The sequence below is a fragment of the Palaemon carinicauda genome, unplaced genomic scaffold, assembly GCF_036898095.1.
Source record: "Palaemon carinicauda isolate YSFRI2023 unplaced genomic scaffold, ASM3689809v2 scaffold43, whole genome shotgun sequence".
Taxonomy (NCBI): domain Eukaryota; kingdom Metazoa; phylum Arthropoda; class Malacostraca; order Decapoda; family Palaemonidae; genus Palaemon; species Palaemon carinicauda.
This window is the reverse complement of record NW_027171684.1, coordinates 10001-35150: the sequence shown is the minus strand read 5'-3', so window position 1 is coordinate 35150 and position 25150 is coordinate 10001. Positions and strand designations below refer to the sequence as shown.

Below are 25150 nucleotides of genomic sequence, written 5' to 3'. Positions count from 1 at the left end.
TGCTTTATTTCTATAGTAGTCAAGGTTGGTAATACCTTATTTTTTAAGAGCCAAAACTTGAAACTTCCTCATTTCTCTAAAAACCAAAAGTTGAAACTACCTTATTTCTATAAGAGCCAAAGTTTGGAGTTACCTTATTTCTATAAAAGCCAAAGTTGGAATTACCTTATTTTTCTAAGAGCCACACACACACACACACACACATATATATATATATATATATATATATATATATATATATATATATATATATATATATATATATATATATATATATATATATGAGTTGACAGTTGAAGTTACCTTATTTCTATAAGAGCCAAAATTGGAAGGTAGTTTTAATTTTGACTCTCCCAAAAATAATATAGTTTCAACCTATGCCTCATAGAAATGAGGTAGTTTGAATTTTTGTCTTATGAATTATGCAGTAGCAACTTTGACTCATGGAAATAAGATAGTTTTAACTTTTGACTAAGAAATAAGGTAGTTTAAATTTTTGACTAGTATAAATAAGGTAGTTTAAACTTTGGACTCAGAAATAAGGTAGTTTCAACTTTTGACTTAAAAGATAAGGCCATTTCAACTCTTGACTTACAGAAATAAGGTAGTTTCAACTTTTAACTCAGAAATAAGGTAGTTTCAACTTTTGACTAAGAAATAAGGTAGTTTAAATTTTTGAGTCAGAAATAAGGTAGTTTCAACTTTTGACTCAGAAATAAGGTAGTTTCAATTTTTGAGTCAGAAATAAGGTAGTTTCAATTTTTGACTAAGAAATAAGGTAGTTTAAACTTTTGACTTATAGAAATAAGGTAGTTTCAATTTTTGACTTATATAAATAAGATAGTTTAAACTTTTGACTTACAGAAATAAGGTAGTTTCAACTTTTGACTCAGAAATAAGGTAGTTTCAACTTTTGACTCAGAAATAAGGTAGTTTCAGTTTTTGACTAATTGAAATACGGTATTTTAAACTTTTGACTTATAGAAGTAAGGTAGTTTCAACTTTGGACTCATGGAAATAAGGTAATTTCTACTTATGGCTTAAAGGAATAGGGTAGATTCAACTTTTGACTCACAGAAATAAGATATTTTCAACTTTTGACTCATAGAAATAAGATATTTTCAACTTTCGACTCACAGAAATAAGACATTTTCAACTCTCGACTCACAGAAATAAGATATTTTTAACTTTAGACTCAGAAATAAGATATTTTTAACTTTTAACTCACAGAAATAAGATATTTTCAACTTTTGACTCACAGAAATAAGATATTTCCAACTTTTGACTCATAAGAATAAGATATTTTCAACTTTTGACTCAGAAATAAAATATTTTCAACTTTTGACTCTTAGAAATAAGATATTTTTAACTTTTGACTCTTAAAAATAAGATATTTTCAACTTTTGACTCACAGAAATAAGATATTTTCAACGTTTGACTCACAAAAATAAGATATTTTCAACTTTTGACTCACAAAAATAAGATATTTTAAACTTTTGACTCATAGAAATAAGATATTTTCAACTTTTGACTCACAGAAATAAGATATTTTCAACTTTTGACTCATGGAAATAAGATATTTTCAACGTTTAACTCATAGAAATAAGATATTTTTAACTTTTGACTCATAGAAATAAGATATTCTCAACTTTTGACTCATCGAAATAACATACTTTCAACTTTTGACTCACAAAAATAAGATATTTTCAACTTTTGACTCACAGAAATAAGATATTTTTAACTTTTGACTCACATAAATAAGATATTTTCAACTTTTGACTCACAGAAATAAGATATTTTCAACTTTTGACTCACAGAAATGAGATATTTTCAACTTTTGACTCATAGAAATAAGATACTTTCAACATTTAACTCATAGAAATAAGATATTTTCAACTTTTGACTCTCAGAAGTAAGATATTTTCATCTTTTGACTCACAGAAATAAGATATTTTCATCTTTTGACTCACAAAAATAAGATATTTTCAGCTTTTGACTCACAAAAATAAGATACTTTCAACTTTTGACTCATAGCAATAAGATATTTTCATCTTTTGACTCAGAAATAAGATATTTCCAACTTTTGACTAACAGAAATAAGATATTTTCAACTTTTGACTCACAGAAATAAGATATTTTCAACTTTTGACTCACAGAAATAAGATATTTTCAACTTTTGACTCACAGAAATAAGATACTTTCAACTTTTAACTCATGGAAATAAGATATTTTCAACTTTTAACTCACAGAAATAAGATATTTTCAACTTTTGACTCACAAAAATAAGATATTTTCAACTTTTGACTCACAAAAATAAGATATTTTCAACTTTTAACTCATAAAAATATGATATTTTCAACTTTTAACTCATAGAAATAAGATATTTTCAACTTTTGACTCACAAAAATAAGATATTCTCAACTTTTAACTCATAAAAATATGATATTTTCAAATTTTAACTCATAGAAATAAGATATTTTCAACTTTTGACTCACAGAAATAAGATATTTTCAACTTTTGACTCACAGAAATAAGATATTTTCAACTTTTAACTCACAGAAACAAGATATTTTCAACTTTTGACTCACAGAAATAAGATATTTTCAACTTTTAACTCATAAAAATAAGATATTTTCAACTTTTGACTCACAGAAATAAGATATTTTCAACTTTCAACTCATAGAAATAAGATATTTTCTACTTTTGACTCACAGAAATAAGATATTTTCAACTTTTGAATCACAGAAATAAGATATTTTCAACTTTTGACTCGGAAATAAGGTAGTTAACGTTTCACACTCAATAACTAGTTTTAACTGGCTGCTTTTAATTTATTGAAGAGCTCGAGTTAATAAGTAAGGCAGGTAAATACACAATAACAGTTGTAGTTCAATAATTTATTATAGATTCAAATTTAACATTTTGGGTGATCATTATTCATTCTAACTGATTAACGGTTATTGTTTGATAATTTGCAAAACGCTCTCAATTGATTCGTGTTTTTGGAAGACGTGAAGTGACGGAAGAGACATAAATGTTCTTTTTTATGTATAGGCCTACAGTATACAAAAGATTTCCATTGGGGGTTTTCATAGATATCTATACAATGCTAAACGGGCATAAAATGGTTACGTCAATTTTCGGTGTTCTTCCCTTGAATCTATAGTTTTCTTATCTTCGCCTCTTTCATTATTGTTATTTTACTTCACAATAACAAGTAAATCATTTCAGATAAGATTACGAAAGACTTCATTAAGATTATAAAGAGATAGGAGATTTCGTGAGGGCTACATATCACGAGATACGGTAGCTTTATATTCAGTCGACTACAAGCTGTTTTTCCAACGCTATTGCTCTTTCAGTTTCGGGTGGAACAATGATTCTAACAGACATATACGTTTTGTTCTTGATATTCTATAGTCTTTTTATTTGCGAAGGCATTCATATTCTTAAGGCCAAGGATGAATTGGCTCCAGTTTCTTTCCTTTCAAATTCATTATTCGATTCTGAAAGTGACGCTAGTCACGCTACCCCTAGTCCTACGACTCAATGGCAGCCTGATATAAGTGAATCCAATAACTGTACTAGTCTTTTAACCCCCAAACTTATTAAGGAAATCAAGGGATACCAAAAAACTGTAAATCAGATCATCGACTACGTTACCAAAGGGGATTATAAAGGAAGGGCCTACGATTCCCTTGCAAAACTAGTTGATACCTACGGTCCCAGACAAGTAAGTAGACCTATGTCTGGAAAATTTTACATTTAAACTTTTCTTTTGTAGGGAAAGTCTGTTTTTACAAGAGGAACAGAGGCTGCATGATTTCATTTTGTGACTTTTATTTATTTCAAAGACAGATTTTTTGTGTCACAAGGAACCAAAATATATATATTTAATTCAGGAAATATATCACGTGACTTTGAACTGCATGATTTCATTTTGTGGCTCTTTTATTTATTTCAGACATAGATTTTTTTGTGTCACAAGGAACCAAAATATATATATTTGCTTAAGGAAATATATCACGTTCGAAGACTGATTTTTTGTGTCACAAGGAACCAAAATATATATATTTGCTTAAGGAAATATATCACGTTCGAAGACTGATTTTTTTGTGTCACAAGGAACCAAAATATATATATATTTGCTTAAGGAAATATATCACGTTCGAAGACTGATTTTTTTGTGTCACAAGGAACCAAAATATATATATTTGCTTAAGGAAATATATCACGTTCGAAGACTGATTTTTTGTGTCACAAGGATCCAAAATATATATATTTGCTTAAGGAAATATATCACGTTCGAAGACTGATTTTTTGTGTCACAAGGAACCAAAATATATATATTTGCTTAAGGAAATATATCACGTTCGAAGACTGATTTTTTGTGTCACAAGGAACCAAAATATATATATTTGCTTAAGGAAATATATCACGTTCGAAGACTGATTTTTTGTGTCACAAGGATCCAAAATATATATATTTGCTTAAGGAAATATATCACGTTCGAAGACTGATTTTTTGTGTCACAAGGAACCAAAATATATATATTTGCTTAAGGAAATATATCACGTTCGAAGACTGATTTTTTGTGTCACAAGGATCCAAAATATATATATTTGCTTAAGGAAATATATCACGTTCGAAGACTGATTTTTTGTGTCACAAGGAACCAAAATATATATATTTGCTTAAGGAAATATATCACGTTCGAAGACTGATTTTTTGTGTCACAAGAAACCAAAATATATATATTTGCTTATGGAAATATATCACGTTCGAAGACTGATTTTTTGTGTCACAAGGAACCAAAATATATATATTTGCTTAAGGAAATATATCACGTTCGAAGACTGATTTTTTGTGTCACAAGAAACCAAAATATATATATTTGCTTATGGAAATATATCACGTTCGAAGACTGATTTTTTGTGTCACAAGGAACCAAAATATATATATTTGCTTAAGGAAATATATCACGTTCGAAGACTGATTTTTTGTGTCACAAGGAACCAAAATATATATATTTGCTTAAGGAAATATATCACGTTCGAAGACTGATTTTTTGTGTCACAAGGAACCAAAATATATATATTTGCTTAAGGAAATATATCACGTTCGAAGACTGATTTTTTGTGTCACAAGGAACCAAAATATATATATTTGCTTAAGGAAATATATCACGTTCGAAGACTGATTTTTTGTGTCACAAGGAACCAAAATATATATATTTGCTTAAGGAAACATATCACGTTCGAAGACTGATTTTTTGTGTCACAAGGAACCAAAATATATATATTTGCTTAAGGAAACATATCACGTTCGAAGACTGATTTTTTGTGTCACAAGGAACCAAAATATATATATTTGCTTAAGGAAATATATCACGTTCGAAGACTGATTTTTTGTGTCACAAGGAACCAAAATATATATATTTGCTTAAGGAAATATATCACGTTCGAAGACTGATTTTTTGTGTCACAAGGAACCAAAATATATATATTTGCTTAAGGAAATATATCACGTTCGAAGACTGATTTTTTGTGTCACAAGGAACCAAAATATATATATTTGCTTAAGGAAATATATCACGTTCGAAGACTGATTTTTTGTGTCACAAGCAACCAAAATATATATATTTGCTTAAGGAAATATATCACGTTCGAAGACTGATTTTTTGTGTCACAAGGAACCAAAATATATATATTTGCTTAAGGAAACATATCACGTTCGAAGACTGATTTTTTGTGTCACAAGGAACCAAAATATATATATTTGCTTAAGGAAACATATCACGTCCGAAGACTGATTTTTTGTGTCACAAGGAACCAAAATATATATATTTGCTTAAGGAAATATATCACGTCCGAAGACTGATTTTTTGTGTCACAAGGAACCAAAATATATATATTTTCTTTAGGAAATATATCACGTTCGAAGACTGATTTTTTGTGTCACAAGGATCCAAAATATATATATTTGCTTAAGGAAATATATCACGTTCGAAGACTGATTTTTTGTGTCACAAGGAACCAAAATATATATATTTGCTTAAGGAAATATATCACGTTCGAAGACTGATTTTTTGTGTCACAAGGAACCAAAATATATATATTTGCTTAAGGAAATATATCACGTTCGAAGACTGATTTTTTGTGTCACAAGGAACCAAAATATATATATTTGCTTAAGGAAATATATCACGTTCGAAGACTGATTTTTTGTGTCACAAGGAACCAAAATATATATATTTGCTTAAGGAAATATATCACGTTCGAAGACTGATTTTTTGTGTCACAAGGAACCAAAATATATATATTTGCTTTAGGAAATATATCACATTCGAAGACTGATTTATTGTGTCACAAGGAACCAAAATATATATATTTGCTTAAGGAAATATATCACGTTCGAAGACTGATTTTTTGAGTCACAAGGAACCAAAATATATATATTTGCTTAAGGAAATATATCACGTTCGAAGACTGATTTTTTTGTGTCAGAAGGAACCAAAATATATATATTTGCTTAAGGAAATATATCACGTTCGAAGACTGATTTTTTTGTGTCACAAGGAACCAAAATATATATATTTGCTTAAGGAAATATATCACGTTCGAAGACTGATTTTTTGTGTCACAAGGAACCAAAATATATACTTTTGCTTTAGGAAATATATCATGGACTCTTTGTAACATTATATCTCACTTTGAAACAGAGCAATTGCCACCAGTCGTAATATTCTCGTGATTTCTGTGATAGAATTTTCTTTTTATATTTCTCCGTTTTATCGGTAAAATCTATTTTATTTCTATTCAAATGCCAAAAATCATTATGTAAAGAGATTTGCAACTTCACTAAAAATTAAAGTTAGAAAATTATTATTATTATTATTAGTATTATTATTATTATTAAGCTACAACCCTACTTGGAAAAGCAGAAGGCTATAAGCCCAGGGACTCCAACATGGAAAATAGCCCAGTGAGAAAAGAAACAAGGAAAAATAAAACATTCTAAGAACAGTAACACTAATATAAATATCTCCTATATAAAGTAAAATCTTTTTTTAACAAAACAAGAAGAAGAAAAACAAGATAGGATAGTGTACCCGAGTGTACCCTCAAGCAAGAGAACTCTAACCCAAGACAGTGGAAGACCATGGTACAGAGGTTATGACACTACCCATGACTAGGGAACAATGGTTTGATTTCGGAGTGTCCTTCTCCTAGAGGAGCTGCTTACTGTAGATACAGATCTAGGCCTAATCTCCAGTTGAAATGACCCAACTGTTTCATCATCTTCCACAGACTGGCTCTGGAATGCTGGAAGCCGCTATCGATTACATGCTGGAAGCATCCCTGGCCGAAGGTCTGGAAAATGTCCGCACGGAAGATGTCGTCGTTCCTCACTGGGAAAGGTGGGTGAGAGAGAGAGAGAGAGAGAGAGAGAGAGATTGTATTGTGTGTGTGTGTGAGAGAGAGAGAGAGAGAGAGAGAGAGATTGTTTTGTGTGTGAGAGAGAGAGAGAGAGAGAGAGAGAGAGAGATTGTATTGTGTGTGTGTGTGTGTGTGTGTGTGTGAGAGAGAGAGAGAGAGAGAGAGAGAGAGAGAGATTGTTTTGTGAGTGTGTGTGAGAGAGAGAGAGAGATTGTTTTGTGTGAGAGAGAGAGAGAGAGAGAGAGAGAGAGAGATTGTTTTGTGTGTGTGCGAGAGAGAGAGAGAGAGAGAGAGAGAGAGGTTGTTTTGTGTGTGAGAGAGAGAGAGAGAGAGAGAGAGAGGTTGTTTTGTGTGTGTGTGTGTGTGAGAGAGAGAGAGAGAGAGAGAGAGAGAGAGGTTGTTTTGTGTGTGTGTGAGAGAGAGAGAGAGAGAGAGAGAGAGAGGGGTTGTTTGTGAGAGAGAGAGAGAGATACAGAGAGAGAGAGAGAGAGAGAGAGAGAGAGGTTGTTTTGTGTGAGAGAGAGAGAGAGAGAGAGAGAGAGGTTGTTTTGTGTGTGAGAGAGAGAGAGAGAGAGAGAGCAATGTGATAACGTCCCTGACTGGTGTTTAGGGTTTAAACTCGAGCATGCAATTGTGGCCATTATCTTAGATTACCTTAAAAACTATTTTCCAATTTCCTTAAATTTTGAGCTATAGTCACTTCTTTTTAGTGAGGCAGATTTGCACCGACTCACAGGGATGCCCCTTTAGCCTAGAAAAGTTTCCTGATCGCTGATTGGTTGGACAAGATAACTCTAACCAATCAGAGAGCAGGGAACTTTTCCGAGCTAAAAGGACACCTGCGAGTCTGTGGAAATGCGCATCATTAAAAAACAATGTATAGTAAATTTGAAATTACCTTAGAATTACCTTAAAACCATGAAAATTACCTCAATCTTGGGTAATTACCTTAAAAGTTTAAACCCTGCTGGTGATCGCCAGCTTGGGGTTTAGTCCCACTCAAACTTGTTAGTTCCTTTAGTAGCTGGAACCTCACCACCCTTTGTGAACTAGGATGGGTGGCTTGGGGGAAGCCTATAGGTCTATCTGCTGAGTCATCAGCAGCCATAGCATGACCCTCCCTGGTCCAAGCTTGGATGGAGAGGAGGCTTGGGTGCTGATCATATGGTCAGTCTCTAGGGCATTGTCCTGAAAGCTAAGGCAACGTTACTGTCCCTTGCCTCTGCCATTCATGAGCGGCCTTTAAACTTTTAAAAAGGAATAAGTAAATAGTTTAAAATCTACATCTAGTAAGTAGTTTAAGGGCATTTGTTTTACGAACTCTATTTCTAGACAGACAAATGAAGGTTAGGACAGGCGGAACCACTCAAAGACAATAGCTTCTGACCGGCAAGGAATCGAACTCTGATCCAGGAAACTTGCAACCACAGTGACCTACCACTTAGCCACTTTATATATATATATATATATATATATCAGCTTCACAACTTACTATAAATTGAAATAACACACCAATGAAAAAAATACACGACGAAGACTGAGATAACTGAAAATAATTGGAAAGTCTCACGAAGTTTTTATATTTTTTAGTCATCATAACTAATTTCTCGACCAATTCACCTTTAATTTAGCAAAGGATACAAGTCCTTAAACCAGTCTTTCTATCGTGATTGTGTTTGCAAGTTGCTAACGACCTTCCTGTAGCCTTAGACTATTCAATTTCAAAATATATTTCTTTACAAAAGAAACTAATTTCATATTAACATCAAAGTTTCCTTTCGAACAGCTATGGTCTACAGAAGGCCTATAACACTTCAGCGCCTATAGTCCATTTCTTTTAGCGATGCATATTTGCACCGACTCGCAGCGGTGCCCTTTTAGCTCGGAAAAATTTCCTGATCGCTGATTGGTTGAGAATTATCTTGTCCAAACCAATCAGCGATCCGGAAACTTTTCCGAGCTAAAAGGACACCGCTGCGAGTCGGTGCAAAAGTCCATTTCTTTTAGCGATGCATATTTGCACCGACTCGCGGCGGTGCCCTTTTAGCTCGGAAAAATTTCCTGATCGCTGATTGGTTAGAATGATCTTGTCCAACCAATCAGCGATCGGGATACTTTTCCGAGCTAAAAGGGCACCGCTGCGAGTCGGTGCAAATATGCATCGCTAAAAGAAATGGACTTCTCTCTCTCTCTCTCTCTCTCTCTCTCTCTCTCTCTCTCTCTCTCTCATAGATATTTTACAAAGTAACTCATTGCGGAGCGTGTGAAATCCTTAAAAAAAATTCCCATGTAGAGAAAAGTATGGGAAATTAAAGAAGAAAATATACATGACTATTGTCTCTATATCTGGGAAGTAACACACATGGGGAGATATGATTTATTGAATTCCTAAAGACTATTGTGATGCTATTAAATTCTATGCTTAAAACTAGAAAAGTTTCGCTTCTACGACTATTTTAAATCTATAATTTCTAAACAGAAGTTACCACTAGTAAGAATCTAATGCTTTCAGGGCTAGTGACATAGCCTCTGTACCATGGTCTTCCACTGTCTTAGGGTAGAGTTCTCTTGCTTGAGGGTACACTCAGGCACACTTTCTATCTTGTTTCTCTTCCTTTTGGTGTTTTTAAGTTTTTTATAGTTTATATATGATAGATTTATTTTAATCTAGATGTTCTTAAAACTCCTCTTTTAGTTTATTTCCTCTCCTCACTGAGCTATTTTCCCTGTTAGGGCCTTTGGGCTTATAACATCCCTGCTTTTCCAACTAGGGAATAATAATAATAATAATAATAATAATAATAATAATAATAATAATAATAATAATAATAATAATAGACTGAATGTCAAAATAGGCCTACTGGTGAAGTGTATGCATCATGAAATCTAAGTTAGTCTAATGGCAGGTTCTTAAAGCCTATTTATTTGGCCATGAATATTTTAGCTAATACATAAGGCTAGGATAATGTAGATAAAGTTAGCTTATGATAGATTAAGCCAAAATAAAGTTCAGGTGAATCAAGATAAGACTGAAATGGCTGTTACGAGGTGCCAAAAAAAGACTTACGTAAGCAATGGCTTTTACATGTCTGTCCATTTGCTTTCATAATACATTTTCTCATTTTGAAGACTTTATGGACGCTAAACCTTGCATTCTATCAGTTGATATCACTCTCTCAATTAACCTGGGTCTATTTATGGCCACACCAACGGGACATAGGTCTAAATTCTATAAATTCAAAGATGGGCCGTTACTTACTTAAGCTTCTCCTCCACTTACTTCTTCTTCTCCCCCCTCTTCCTCCTCTTACTTCTACTTATTCTATCACTTCTGCTCCTCTCATTGTTTTTCTTCTACCACTTCTGCTTCTCTCACTCTTCTTCTTCTACCACTTCTCCTCCTCTTACTTCTCCTTCTTCTCCCCCATTTCCTCCTCTTACTTTTTTCTTCTTCACCCCCTTTTCCTCCTCTTACTTCTTCTCCTCCTTCTACCACTTCTCCTCCACTTACTTCTTCTTCTCCCCCCTCTTCCTCCTCTTACTTCTACTTATTCTATCACTTCTGCTCCTCTCATTGTTTTTCTTCTACCCACTTCTGCTCCTCTCACTTCTTCTCCTACCACTTCTCCTCCTCTTACTTCTTCTTCTTCTCCCCCATTTCCTCCTCTTACTTTTTCTTCTTCACCCCCTTTTCCTCCTCTTACTTCTTCTTCTCCTCCACCTCCTCTTATTTCTTCTCCTTCTACCACTTCTCCTCCACTTACTTCTTCTTCTCCCCCTCTTCCTCCTCTTACTTCTACTTATTCTATCACTTCTGCTCCTCTCATTGTTTTTCTTCTACCACTTCTGCTCCTCTCACTTCTTCTTCTACCACTTCTCCTCCTCTTACTTCTTCTTCTTCCCCCCCATTTCCTCCTCTTCACTTTTTCTTCTTCACCCCCTTTTCCTCCTCTTACTTCTTCTTCTCCTCCACCTTCTCCTCCTCTATTTCTTCTCCTTCTACCACTTCTCCTCCTCTCACTTCTTCTTCTACCACTTCTCCTCCTCTTACTTCTTCTTCTTCCCCCCCATTTCCTCCTCTTACTTTTTCTTCTTCACCCCCTTTTCCTCCTCTTACTTCTTCTTCTCCTCCACCTTCTCATCCTCTTATTTCTTCTCCTTCTACCACTTCTCCTCCACTTACTTCTTCTTTTCCCCCTCTTCCTCCTCTTACTTCTACTTATTCTATCACTTCTGCTCCTCTCATTGTTTTTCTTCTACCACTTCTGCTCCTCTCACTTCTTCTTCTTCTACCACTTCTCCTCCTCTTACTTCTCCTTCTTCTCCCCCATTTCCCTCCTCTTACTTTTTCTTCTTCACCCCCTTTTCCTCCTCTTACTTCTTCTTCTCCTCCTCCTCCTCTTATTTCTTCTCCTTCTACCACTTCTCCTCCACTTACTTCTTCTCCCCCTCTTACTTCTACTTATTCTATCACTTCTGCTCCTCTCATTTTTTTCTTCTACCACTTCTCCTCCTCTTACTTCTTCTTCTTCTCTCCCTTCTCCTCCTCTTACTTCTTCTTCTCCTCCACCTTCTCCTCCTCTTATATTTTCTCCTTAGCTACCAACAATTCGAATTTCTCATTTACTCGAGGCATCAATAGGAGCATTAAGAATCCTTTAGTCCTATATGATCTAAACTAGTAATATCTAAATTGGTGGCCTATAGGACTACTGTACACGTCTCCTTCACCATTTGATATTTCTCAAGTGTAAAAAATTAGGCCTAGTTTAAAGGTCTCTAGATTGTAGGCCTACCCAGTCAAAATTATCTCTTTCTTCTCAAATACGATTAGAGAACCTTCTAAATTGATGTCTCTGCCTCACTGAACATTTAATGCAACGGCTATTCCCATTTCTCTGACTGGAGAAAAAAAAAAAATTCCTGGATGTAAAACACCCTTTATCAAGCATATCACTGTTGAAAAAAAACCGTAATTTTACTAGGAAATTCTCCGTAAAAATATACCGTTCTTAACCGTATTTCTGTAAAAATACAAGCGACCGTAATTTCACCATATTTGTTATTATCTTTTACGGGGTTAGTAGCCGTAATATCACTCCTTTACGTTAATATATCCGTTTTTAAAACGGTAAAAAACATGGTATACAATTTTGACAGACATTTTCCGTTTTTTAAAATGCAAATTTTTAAAAGTGTTGATTATACAAATGAACAAAATCAATATTGCTTTCATGCCTTACGTGTTGATCAATATTTATATTGCATTATTGCATAGAACTACCCATTTACTGGGGGACAAATTTAAATCAACAATGTGTTAGTTTAAATGTCGTATCGTTGGCTGGAGGCAAGCTAAAACTTAGCACTATGTACATCAATTATTATTACTTGCTAAGCTACAACCCTAGTTGGAGAAGCAGAATGCTATAAGCCCAGGGGTCCCAACAGGGGAAATAGCCCAGTGAGGAAAGGAAACAAGGAAAAATAAAACATTTCAAGGATAGCAAACACCACCAAAATAAATATTTCCTATATAAACATAAAACAAGAAGAGAATTAGATAGAATAGTGTTCCTAAGTGTACCCTCAAGCAAGAGAACTCTAACCCAAGACAGTGGAAGACTATGGTACAGAGGCTATGGCACTACCCAATACTAGAGAACAAGGAAGAGAAATTAGATAGAATAGTGTGCCCGAGTGTACCCTCAAGCAAGAGAACTCTAACCAAAGACAGTGGAAGACCATGGTACAGAGGCTATGGCACTACCCAAGACTAGAGAACAATCTTTTCATTTTAGAGTGTCCTTCTCCTAGAAGAGCTGCTTACCATAGCTAAAGAGTCTCTTCTACCCTTACCTAGAGGAAAGTAGCCACTGAACAATTACAGTGCAGTAGTTAACCCATTAGGTGAAGAAGAATTTATACACTTTGCTATATATATATATATATATATATATATAGTCATAATTTGGACAGAAACGCTAACTGGAATTGACTAATTTATTCATAGGGAAATCAAACATATAGCGAATGGATAGGTAGAAACATGATTGCAATACAAAACGCTTTGGAATATATATTATTTACAGGAGGAAAACCCTTTGAATCATCTAAATTGAAAGCTTATAATATTCTTTATTAAATGATAGACTTTTTTTTAAGATAAAGTGCAGTCATTTCTGTAAAAAAAAAAAAAAGAAAAAAAAATATCTTCGAGACTTCGACGTTTTCAGGAGAAAAAACCCTTCGAATCATCTGAATTGAAAGCTTAAAATATTCTTTATTAAATGTTAGACTTCTTTTTTAGATAAAGTGCGGTCATTTCTGAAAAAAAAAAAAAAAAAAAAAAAAAAAAAAATAAAAAAAAAATTCCACGAAAGCCGAAAGGTCATGTTTTGGAAATAGTTCTTACAATATATATGTAAATACACACTGGACCCTTAAATATCATACCATAAATATGCATACAGTAATTGACGAATAACAACAAAGTCTTACTATGGGAAAATCAATGATAGCACTGAATAAAAACCATTTGAGAAGAGTAGCAAAAAAAAAAAAAAAAAAAAAAAAAAACGGGATTACTTAAGAGTATGTAAATACCTTTCTTTTAAATGCTTATTCAAATATTCACATATTGTATATCAATATAAAATCAGTGAATCTATAGAATAGTCTAAATATACAGTACAAATATATGAGTCTATACAATAGTCTAAATATACAGTACAAGTATATTTTCCGCCTCTTATTATTGTCTTGGTAGGTCTAAGTACTCATCTTTAATGACAGTAGTATGATGATATTGAAATCGATAAGAGAAAAAGAAATGACAGTTCTATAGTTTATTTTTAAACATACCTTAATGACATGGAGAAACGTTCTATCCTTACCTTCCCTCACCTAAGCCAGGGTACCGGGTCCTACTCCTTCCCTTCCCTCACCTAAGCCAGGGTACCGGGTCCTACTCCTTCCCTTCCCTCACCTAAGCCAGGGTACCGGGTCCTACTCCTTCCCTTCCCTCACCTATGCCAGGGTACCGGGTCCTACTCCTTCCCTTCCTCACCTAAGCCAGGGTACCGGGTCCTACTCCTTCCCTTCCTTCACCTAAGCCAGGGTACCGGGTCCTACTCCTTCCCTTCCCTCACCTAAGCCAGGGTACCGGGTCCTACTCCTTCCCTTCCCTCACCTAAGCCAGGGTACCAGATCCTACATGATTTTCATCTATCTCCTGTAAGGTTTTTTTGTAGCATTTCTTTGGCCCGTAGCTGCACTCGCTTCCATATCCGTAACAATCTCGTCTATCAATACTTAGGATCCAAGAAGACAAGTTGGTTAATTCACTTACTTTATTGGGGTAAAACCGTAAAAGTTCATGTTTGGGGAGAGACAGACCGTCACAGACGACAACAACAGCTCCCCAGAAGGTTTAACACAGTAGAATGATAGAGTAGTGTTTCTCAATACATTACGATGTTCTTGTACTTTTACTTCATTTATATGTCTTTTCTTAATTTTTTTCCTTCTAAATTTCAAACTTTTACCTTATTTTTGTGGACTATGGCACTGAATGACTTCGCAGACCAGCACATCTGAATTAATATATTGTTCGATTTACAGCACTCATTTGTTCGGGAGCGAGAAACACCACGAAAAGAGTGAAAAGTGCACCCGAGAAACGAGAATGAAATTATGATAACTATAAAATAATACTCTTCTTTTTACATATCAATAAAACTCCACTTAAAATAGTTTCGAGCCCTTTAATATTCACAACAGGAACGAGGAGTCAGCTTGGATGATCTTACCTCGTCACCACAAGTTGGATTTCCTGGGTCTAGGGAGCTCGGTAGGAACTCCAGAGGAAGGCATCCGGGCCCCAGTGCTTGTCGTGAAGGATTTCCTTGAGTTGGAAAAGAAAGCACACCTTGTGAGTTACATTTCTAACGTATGAGTTTATCAATGTTTGTAGTCGAATTTCAAAAGTTAATAATGCGCCAGTAATTAATTTCGTACATGGGGTTTATCAATATATATATATATATATATATATATATATTATATATATATATATATATATATATAAATTAAGCCATATATATTTTTACATTAATGTCTGGATTCTCTTAACGACCTCGGGTTCAGTCTCGAGGCGAAATCACTCAAAGACAATAGCATATGACTGGCTGGGATTCGAACCCTGGTCTAGGATGCTTGTATGACAGTGACCGTACCATTAAGGGTACGGTCACTGCCATACAAGCATCCTGGACCAGGGTTCGAATCCCGACCAGTCAGATGCTATTGTCTTTGAATGATTTTGCCTCGACACTGATTGTTAAGAGAATCCAGACATTAATGTATTATTATATATGGCTTGTTTGAAATATGAAAAAACACGTTTAAATGTGCAAAATATATCTCACACACACACACACACACACACACATATATATATATATATATATATACTGTATATATATATACATATATATATATATATATATATATATTTATATATTTATATATATATATATACATATACATAAATATATATATATATATATATATATGTGTGTGTGTGTGTGTGTGTGTATATATATATATATAATGTGTGTATAGAAGTAGAAGAAGAAGAGGAGGAAGTAGGCAATGATGACTTTGTCCCTGATTTACTAGACAGGGAAATCACATTAACTATAAAGAAACTGAAAATACTAAAGTTCCAGGACCAGATGATATTCCAGCAGAGTTCTTTAAAACTCCAGCGGGAGATGCCATGGAAGAATAAGCTTAATTAGTCATGCATATAAAAATGGCTTGGAATAATAGCTTGGAAGTTAAAAGCAAAAGCTAAAGAATATATTGGAAAGAGCTTTAGATGTTAATGGGGTAATATTTGTTTGTTTCATTGACTTTAAGAAAGCTTTTGAAACGATTCAGTGGATATGACTACTGGAAATTCTAAAAAAAAACCATATCCATTGATTGGAGAGATAGAAGGTTAATAAAAATTATATCTAAATCAAACAGTAACGGTACATATTGCAGATGAAGATTCCGAACATGGAGCTGCTTGATGAGGAGTCAGGCAGGTATGTTACCTGTCACCAATTCTGTTCTTTCAGTGACGACGAAAGAGTCACCGTAAGGGCCCGGCCAGACCAAGCGCGTCTAGCGGCGAGGTTAGCGGCAAGAGGTTATGCGGCAAATTGAAACCTTAGGTATCTTAAGTAGGTGGCCAGATAGGAGGCGCGAGGAGGCGCGAGGGCTTCCCGCGCCTCCTATCTGGCCACCTACATAAGATACCTAAGGTTTCAATTTGCCGCCATAACCTCGCCGCTAGCCGCGCTTGGTCTGGCCGAGCCAGAAGATCTGGAAGATGACATAATGGTTCCTTGATGATAAAGAAGATAAACAGGGCAGCAGAGAATATGGAATGAAAATAAATATGTCTAAGACCAAGGTGATGAGAAATGCAAGAAGGCAAGGACCTCCAATAAACATGGAGATTGGTGATGAAACTGTGGAGGAAGTCAGTCATTCTAATTACTTGGGAAGTATCCTAATACAAGAAACTGCAGTGAAGAGTTTTAAGAGCAGAATAGCTCAAGATACGGTAGCTTATAAGAAAGAGAGAAAGAGACGAGTGTTAACGAGAAAACTGAGAGTGAAACTGAAGCAAAGATTTTGTAAAAAAGTTGCACACTGGAGTGCAGCATTGCATGGTTTTGATACGTGGACTATAAAACTGATTTTGACGTAGGAAAAATCTATTTTTGGGCGAGATAGCCATGTCGTCCTGATGGAAGTTCCCTTCGGCAGCTTCCTACTGTATAATATTTCTGCGAGAGATATTACAAGAGAATTACCGTCAAGTATCACGGGGTTCTAACCCCCGGAACGACTATCCGAAGGATATCGTGTATAATCAGGGACGTATCCGAAGACGTGGACTATAAAAGCAACAGACAACAAACATCTGGAAGCATTTGAAATGTGGACATGGAAAAGGATGCTGAAAATAAGTTGGAGAGATCATAAGACAAATGAAGGAGTACTAAGAATGGTTGGAGAAGAGAGAACCCTAGTTAGAAACAAGAAAGGGAAGGCAGAAAAACTGGATAGGACACAATTCAAGAGGACATAGGTTGCTGAAGGGCATTATAGAACATAAATTTGAGGGACAAAGACCTAGAGGAAGGGAAAGGAAGTCAAGGGCTAAAAGAGGTGGCCATGAATAGAGAATTATGGAGGGCCATTAATCCATGAAAGGACCTGCCTCAGGGCAGTACGCTATACTAGTAGTAGTATACCATCAAATTCTCTTTAGGGTACAGGGTTATGATCGCTCATGAAGTAGCCAAGGGTAAGACTGTTAGCTCCAAGTTTTATATTTGCTTTCAGCTAACCCTGTTACCCTTTCAAGAGTTAATTAGGCCTTTACAGCTAGGCGATAGACCGGGTGTCATCCCGAGGGGTAACAACCGTGAGATGAGGCTGTATCTCTCCCTTGTTACTCATTTTTGGCCAATTGCCCTTTCCAAGGGTGGGCAATGAGATTGCCACATTAGCAAAATTATTATTATTATTATTATTATTATTATTATTATTATTATTATTATTATTATTATTATTATTATTATTATTATTATTATTATTATAACTCAGTACTCTGATAAATGTGAGCACAGGGTAGGAAATCTATATCATAACTTATGGTGAATTTCACCTATTATATTTAATGTTATTTTTAAAGTTTATTGCAAAAAATTTTGTATTTCCAACTAAATAGAAAAGTTACCATAATGACACCCTAAATTGCTAAACTTATCAGGTAAGTTATTTTAATTCCAGGCTAAAGGGAGAATAGTGGGTTTACAATCCAGAGTGGGTATCCTACGGGGAGACAGTCAAATACAGGTCCGAAGGAGCATCAAAGGCCGCAGAAGTCGGGGCTGTGGCATCCTTAATTCGCTCGGTCAGTCCCTTCTCCATTAATTCCCCACACACGGGACAGCAATGGTACTCTTCAGAAAACAAAAATACCAACAGGTTGTATCACTGTGGAAGATGCCGCTATGCTGGCAAGGATGCAAGAAAGAGGTGAGTTCTCTATCAGTCATCTACTGGGGGTCGTTGGTCACGCTCGGTTGACACACGACTTTCTGCCGAAGGGCTAACACCAACCGTATTGCAATGACTGTTTGGTACCTTTAACAGTGAGGCTTTTTTTGACCAAACGCCCCAATTATAATAAAGATGCCGCTCGCATAGTAGGACACATCATGTCCAGAATCTTGGCAAGGATGAACCTGCCATCCTCACCTCGGGCCTCAAAACAGATCTATCTGTTTGAAAACTCGAGGTGAGGATGACATGTTCATCCTTGCCAAGATTCTTGGACATGATATGTCTTACTATGCGAGCAAAATTTTTAGATTTATTCCAGAAGCAGGTCTTCTGAAATCTATTGAACTTTTATAATGACAATCATAACTTTTATGGTTTCAATTGAATATTATTTTATTTTTTATATATGATAAATGATATCGGCGTCAATGACCTTAGATGTCAGGATGCGAGAAAACAATAAGTTTTTAGAACTCTTATAAAGGTTGTCTATATCTGATAGGTAAAAATAAGCTCTAACAAAATAGCCTATAGTGGTCCTCCTTTGTTATAGGTAAACAGGATATCCATACTAAATAGTTTACTGTGGGGCATTTTCAATGATACCTAAATGGGCAGCCCTTTGTGATAAATAAAAAAATAAAAAAATCCAAAATACATTATCGAGGTTCACCTCATTAATTTAGTCCGTTAAGGGTCGTCTTTGTAGTATGTCCCTAATTCATGTATGTAGATGTGTGTTGTACATCAAGGTAAATGAACTCTTTAATCATGAGAATTCCACAAAAAACCTATAACTCAGCATATTATTGTAGCAAGATTGCATTTTGGTAGCTAAGGGAGTTAGTTGCCTTTGGGCGCCTCGAGTTGACAAGTCCCTCACCTGAGAGGGTAGCTGTGTACGGTATACCTACGAACGAACCTTTTGTAATAAATGAAGAAAACCCATATTCCGACGTCTCATTATCTGTCTACATGGGTCAAATATATAAGCACAAGAATCTTCCAAAATAGACAATTGAGGCTCATTTTGGTGATACGTAAACATGAAGTCGACCAAAACAGTTGTTTGTGGGACGTCTCTGCAATAGGTAAACATGGAGTTGGTCAAAATTGGCTGATGAAGATCGCCTCTGCAAAAGGTTAATATGAAGTCTCTCTTAGATAGTCTTATGAGGACCTTTTCTGTGATAGATAAACAGCAAGGGTTTCATGTTTTCAACATTCAAATGCAATTCATAATAGATAGATTATCTGTTAAGTTTCTGTGTGGAAAAATTTTTATATTTCATGATTAATTATTAGACTATAAATTTCACCGTTAATGCTTATGTTATAATGGCCCTTTTTCGACGAATTTAAGATATGATTTGCCCTCCGTTCACGTTAGTCAATGATCACTATGCTTGGGTAAATAATTATAGAAAATATTATATTGGTTGAATAGTTGTATGCGATTTATTTTGACGAAGACTAACACCACTTCGAAAACCATTTCCCCACCAGCCCTCACCCATTATACTTCTAGGAGACGCCATTGAGATTCTCTGAAGATGGGCTCTGTTAACTTCCCTGACACCACCTCTCGAAACACCATAGCCGAAGTAGAAGGGTCCGAGTCTCCTCAGGAGATTGTGGTGGTGTCGGGACAACCTGGACTCTTGGGATGTGGGACAGGGCGCTATGGATGATGGCGGTAAGTGCTGATTTACATTGCTGTATACCACCTCTGATTGCGCGTTAACAATGTGTTTTGAAAGGTTTCTGAATGCAATTGGGTCTAGGTTGGAAGTGGCTATCTGATAAATCAGATTTGATATAGTTCTTGAATCAAATGTTAACAACTTATTCGACGGTGTTGGTTAAACGATTTTGTGACGGGCCGAGAGAAGGTTGTGACTCAAAGGGCAGGTTGAAAGCAACTGAGTAAATTTATTATAGAACACTCTCCTTTATATACAAAAGCTCAAAGCAACAAGAAATTTCATATTTGAAAAACAGACAATGTTTACAGAGGAAAAAAGCAGACATGTTTAATCTGGTTCATTTTAGTGCGAGGGAAGAGCAAAGGTACTAGCATAACATATACACAAAATGAACTATGTACGATCGTGTGACACACGGTTGGTACAATTTTTATCAATTGATTTGTGATGTCACAGTCACAGCTTTAGTTTTGATTACTATCCCTTGAGTGGTGCCTATGAATTCAATATTACTTACTCCCATAATTCAAAATCCTTTGTCAATATTTTTTCTTGTCATTTAATCGTAGGGAAAAACGAAATATCACTTAAATTACGAACTAAGGTCACACAATTAAAGTAGCCTCATAGATGGAAAATAAGAAATGGATATTATCATAAACATAGGCATTTTAACGACGATTCAATTTTGATCAAGGTGGTGTCACCATCTCATGGAACGCTGCTGTGGTTCTCAAAAACCTGGGCTTAAGGCCACGAAGGACAATTCGCGTCATATTATGGACTGGCGAGGAACAAGGACTAATTGGTGGACAGGTGAGTGAGTAATTCCCATTGAGTTTACAGAAAACAAATCAACTGGAAAGCTAACCAATTTAAGGCGCTACATCTACAGCTATGAGAAAAGACTTTTAGGCCGGGAGCACACTAGCGACTCTGTGGCGCCACAAAGCCACAGCATCGTGTGGCGGGGATGTGGTCTCCCATAGGTTTCCATTGTTTTCAAAGCCACGGCCACGCCCCGTGGCGGGGATGAGCGACAGAGAGCCACAGGTCGCTTGCCACAGTCGCTAGTTTGCGTGGCAAAACTTGAAAAACAATGGAAACCTATGGGAGACCACATCCCCGCCACACGATGCTGTGGCTTTGTGGCGCCACAGAGTCGTCACAAAGCCACGCCACACATATGGCGGGTTTGAGCGACAGAGAGCCACAGTCGCTTGCCACAGTCGCTAGTTTGTGCGGCAAAACTTGAAAACAATGGAAACCTATGGGAGACCTCATCCCCGCCACACGATGCTGTGGCTTTGTGGCGCCACAGAGTCGCTAGTGTGCTCCCGGCCTTACTCTTATTACCTCTAAATAAAGTTAATGTAAATTTTTGAATAGCAGTGAACTCCGCCCCTCCAAAAAATGCTGCCAATTTTCGTCTTGGTCATTTTTCCAAACAAGTTTTCCTCAAAGCTGGAGATTTTATTTGGGCTGCTCATGCGTTTCTTTGACAAATATTTTTCTAAAGGATTTTAACAGAAATGCAATATTTTTATTAGAGTACAGTAATGTTTTTGATACAGAGGGTAAAGGTGTTTATTTGCTATTTTTTTTTTAATTTTGGGTAACTTATCAGGTATATTTTTCATCCATTATTCCACTAAAACTCACAACTGTACAGAATATATTTTCAATAATGGTTCCTCTCTCTCTCTCTCTCTCTCTCTCTCTCTCTCTCTCTCTCTAAATAAAAGTATGTTGAAGCAAAGTGTTATTTGAGAGAGAGAGAGAGAGAGAGAGAGAGAGAGAGAGAGAGAGGAACCATTTTCTCTCTCTCTCTCTCTCTCTCTCTCTCTCTCTCTCTCTCTCTCTCAAGTAAAACTATGTTGAAACAAAGTGTTATTTGTGTGTGTGTGTGTGTGTGAGAGAGAGAGAGAGAGAGAGAGAGAGAGAGAGAGAGAGAATGGTTACTCTTTCTGTCTGTCTGTCTCTCTCTCTTAAATAAAATCATGTTGAAGCAAAATGTTATTTGTGTGTGTGAGAGAGAGAGAGAGAGAGAGAGAGAGAGAGAGAGTGCTTAATCAAATAACATTACACCTTTCTCATCCTGTCCTTTACAGGAATATTACAACAAACACATCGACGAGAAAGAAAATTATCAGCTATTGATGGAATCGGACATTGGGACGTTTAGCCCTCTTGGACTGGCCTTCAGTGGGACCGAAGAGGCTACTTGTATTATGCAGGAGATCATGAATCTCCTGGAACCACTCAACACCACGAAGGTAAATTTGGTAAATCCATGACTTCTGGAATTCTTCCTGGAAGGCCATAAGTCTCTTTTGATGTTAACGAATGTTAATTTATTTGGAGATCCATGACTTCTGGAATTATTCCTGGAAGGCCATAGGTCTCTTTTGATGTTAACATTGTTAATTCATTGTGGAGATCCATGACTTCTGGAATTCTTCCTGGAAGGCCATAAGTCTCTTTTGATGTTAATGAATGTTAATTCATTGTGGAGGTCCATGACTTCTGGAATTCTTCCTGGAAGGCCATAGGTCTCTTTTGATGTTAACGAATGTTAATTTATTTGGAGTTCCATGACTTCTGGAATTATTCCTGGAAGGCCATAGGTCTCTTTTGATGTTAACGAATGTTAATTCATTGTGGAGATCCATGACTTCTGGAATTCTTCCTGGAAGGCCATAAGTCTCTTTTGATGTTAACATTGTTAATTCATTGTGGAGATCCATGACTTCTGGAATTCTTCCTGGAAGGCCATAAGTCTCTTTTGATGTTAACGAATGTTAATTCATTGTAGAGATCCATGACTTCTGGAATTCTTCCTAGAAGGTATTAAGTCTCTTTTGATGTTAATGAATGTTAATTCATTGTGGAGATCCATGACTTCTGGAATTCCTCCTGGAAGGCCATAAGTCTCTTTTGATGTTAACGAATGTTAATTCATTGTGGGGATCGATGACTCCTGGAATTCTTCCTGGAAGGCCATAGGTCTCTTTTGATGTTAACATTGTTAATTCATTGTGGAGATCCATGACTTCTGGAATTCTTCCTGGAAGGCCATAGGTCTCTTTTGATGTTAACGAATATTAATTCATTGTGGAGATTAATTTTACTTTTTGAAATGACTAATATTTGGGATTCTATTTGGAGATTCACATTTTGGTTTTTGAAATGACTAATATCCATTGCCTCTCTGGATGCAATAGATTTTAACCCTTTTACCCCCAAAGAACGTACTAATACGTTTCACAAAACTCATCCCTTTACCCCCATGGACGTACCGGTACGTCCTTGCAAAAAGACGTATTTTTGATAATTTTTTGAGAAAATTCAGGCATTTTCCAAGAGAATGAGACCAACCTGACCTCTCTAAGACAAAAATTAAGGCTGTTAGAGCAATTTAAAAAAAATATACTGCAAAATGTGCTGGGGGAAAAAATAACCCCTTGGGGGTTAAGGGTTGGAAATCTCCAAAGAGCCTGGGGGTAAAAGGGTTAAAATTCTCTCATTAATTCGCTCATATAATATGTTACCGTAGTTTATACCTATTAATTTTTTGGGGGGACAGGTCGTTAGCCCTATGGATGGAGGCCCAGACATCGAAGTATGGTCACGGGCAGGTGTTCCTACAGGTAACCTAATATTCTTTAACTATGATGTTTCAAAAAGAAAATATTTAGTTCACTAAATCATATGAATCTGTTGATAATAACCTCGGAGAATATCCCTCAAAGTTTACTTCAAATTTTTTTTTTTTTTTTTTTTTTTTTTTTTTTTTTTTTTTTTTATGGATGTCGGTCAAAATTGTCATCTCCATTGTAACAATGTCTTGATGCTAGAGAACTTCAACTCATTCATTCATTCATTCATTGTCTCATTCAGATTAAATATCACAAGTGTCAATGAAACTTCTTTGAATCTTTAATATTGGAAAAAGAACTTCAACTCATTCATTCGTTCATTCATTGTCTTATTCAGATTAAATATCACAAGTGTCAATGAAACTTCTTTGAATCTTTGATACTGGAAAAAGAAATTACATTCAGCTTTGAATGAATGAATGAATTTGAGGCTCCCTGGCATCCTGCCTTCAAATCATTCATTCATTCAAAACCTGAAATCAATTCTACTCCAATATTAAAGATTCAATTTTCTCGATACTCATGATCTTAAATATCTACATTTGGGAAAGAATGACTCTCCCTGAATGCACGTGGAAGGATTCAATTCCCTTTTTTCCTTTTTTTCTTACAAAGGTTCTCTTTACAACGCCAATTCCAACTACTACTGGTTCCACCATTCCGACGGAGACACGATGAGCGTTGAAGATCCGGAGACACTGGATAAGTGTCTAGCCCTGTGGGCCTCGGTGGCCTACGTTGTTGCAGACATTTCGGAAAGATTGCCACATGAGACCGTCCAAGACGAAGCCTGATTCACCTGCTATGCAAACTCTCTCTCTCTCTCTCTCTCTCTCTCTCTCTCTCTCTCTCCCAGACCATCCAATGCATCCCAGACCATCCAAGACTGGAAGATGCAAAATACACCGGAAGATGCATTAGCAACTCTCTGGTGGATATACGAGGTGCCTCACACTGAGGCACCTGGGGGAACCCAAACAAAAAATAAGGCTCTCTCTCTCTCTCTCTCTCTCTCTCTCTCTCTCTCTCTCTCTCTCTGTGGAAGACGCGCTTCGCAAAGACTGACCCAAAAATTTTTGTGAAATAAGATTCGAATAAGATTTGCAGTTGTAAGTGGATGGAATTGCTGTGAGAGAGAGAGAGAGAGAGAGAGAGAGAGAGAGAGAGAGAGATTTGCAGTCGTAAGCGGATGGAATTGATCAGTGGACTA

At 35.8% G+C, this 25150-nt stretch overlaps 1 protein-coding gene across 1 annotated transcript; it reads left to right on the top strand.

The window, feature by feature from the left end:
* Positions 1 to 3332: 3332 nt before the first annotated feature.
* On the top strand, positions 3333 to 24759 carry LOC137636893 (carboxypeptidase Q-like). The gene is given in 12 exon segments (XM_068369250.1): positions 3333 to 3733; positions 7311 to 7420; positions 15222 to 15372; positions 18300 to 18317; positions 18319 to 18480; positions 18482 to 18563; positions 20118 to 20224; positions 20226 to 20271; positions 20979 to 21097; positions 22393 to 22557; positions 23868 to 23931; positions 24556 to 24759. Coding segments are annotated over 12 exon segments (1560 nt in total). The 5' UTR covers positions 3333 to 3376; the 3' UTR covers positions 24735 to 24759.
* The last annotated feature ends 391 nt before the right edge of the window (positions 24760 to 25150 follow it).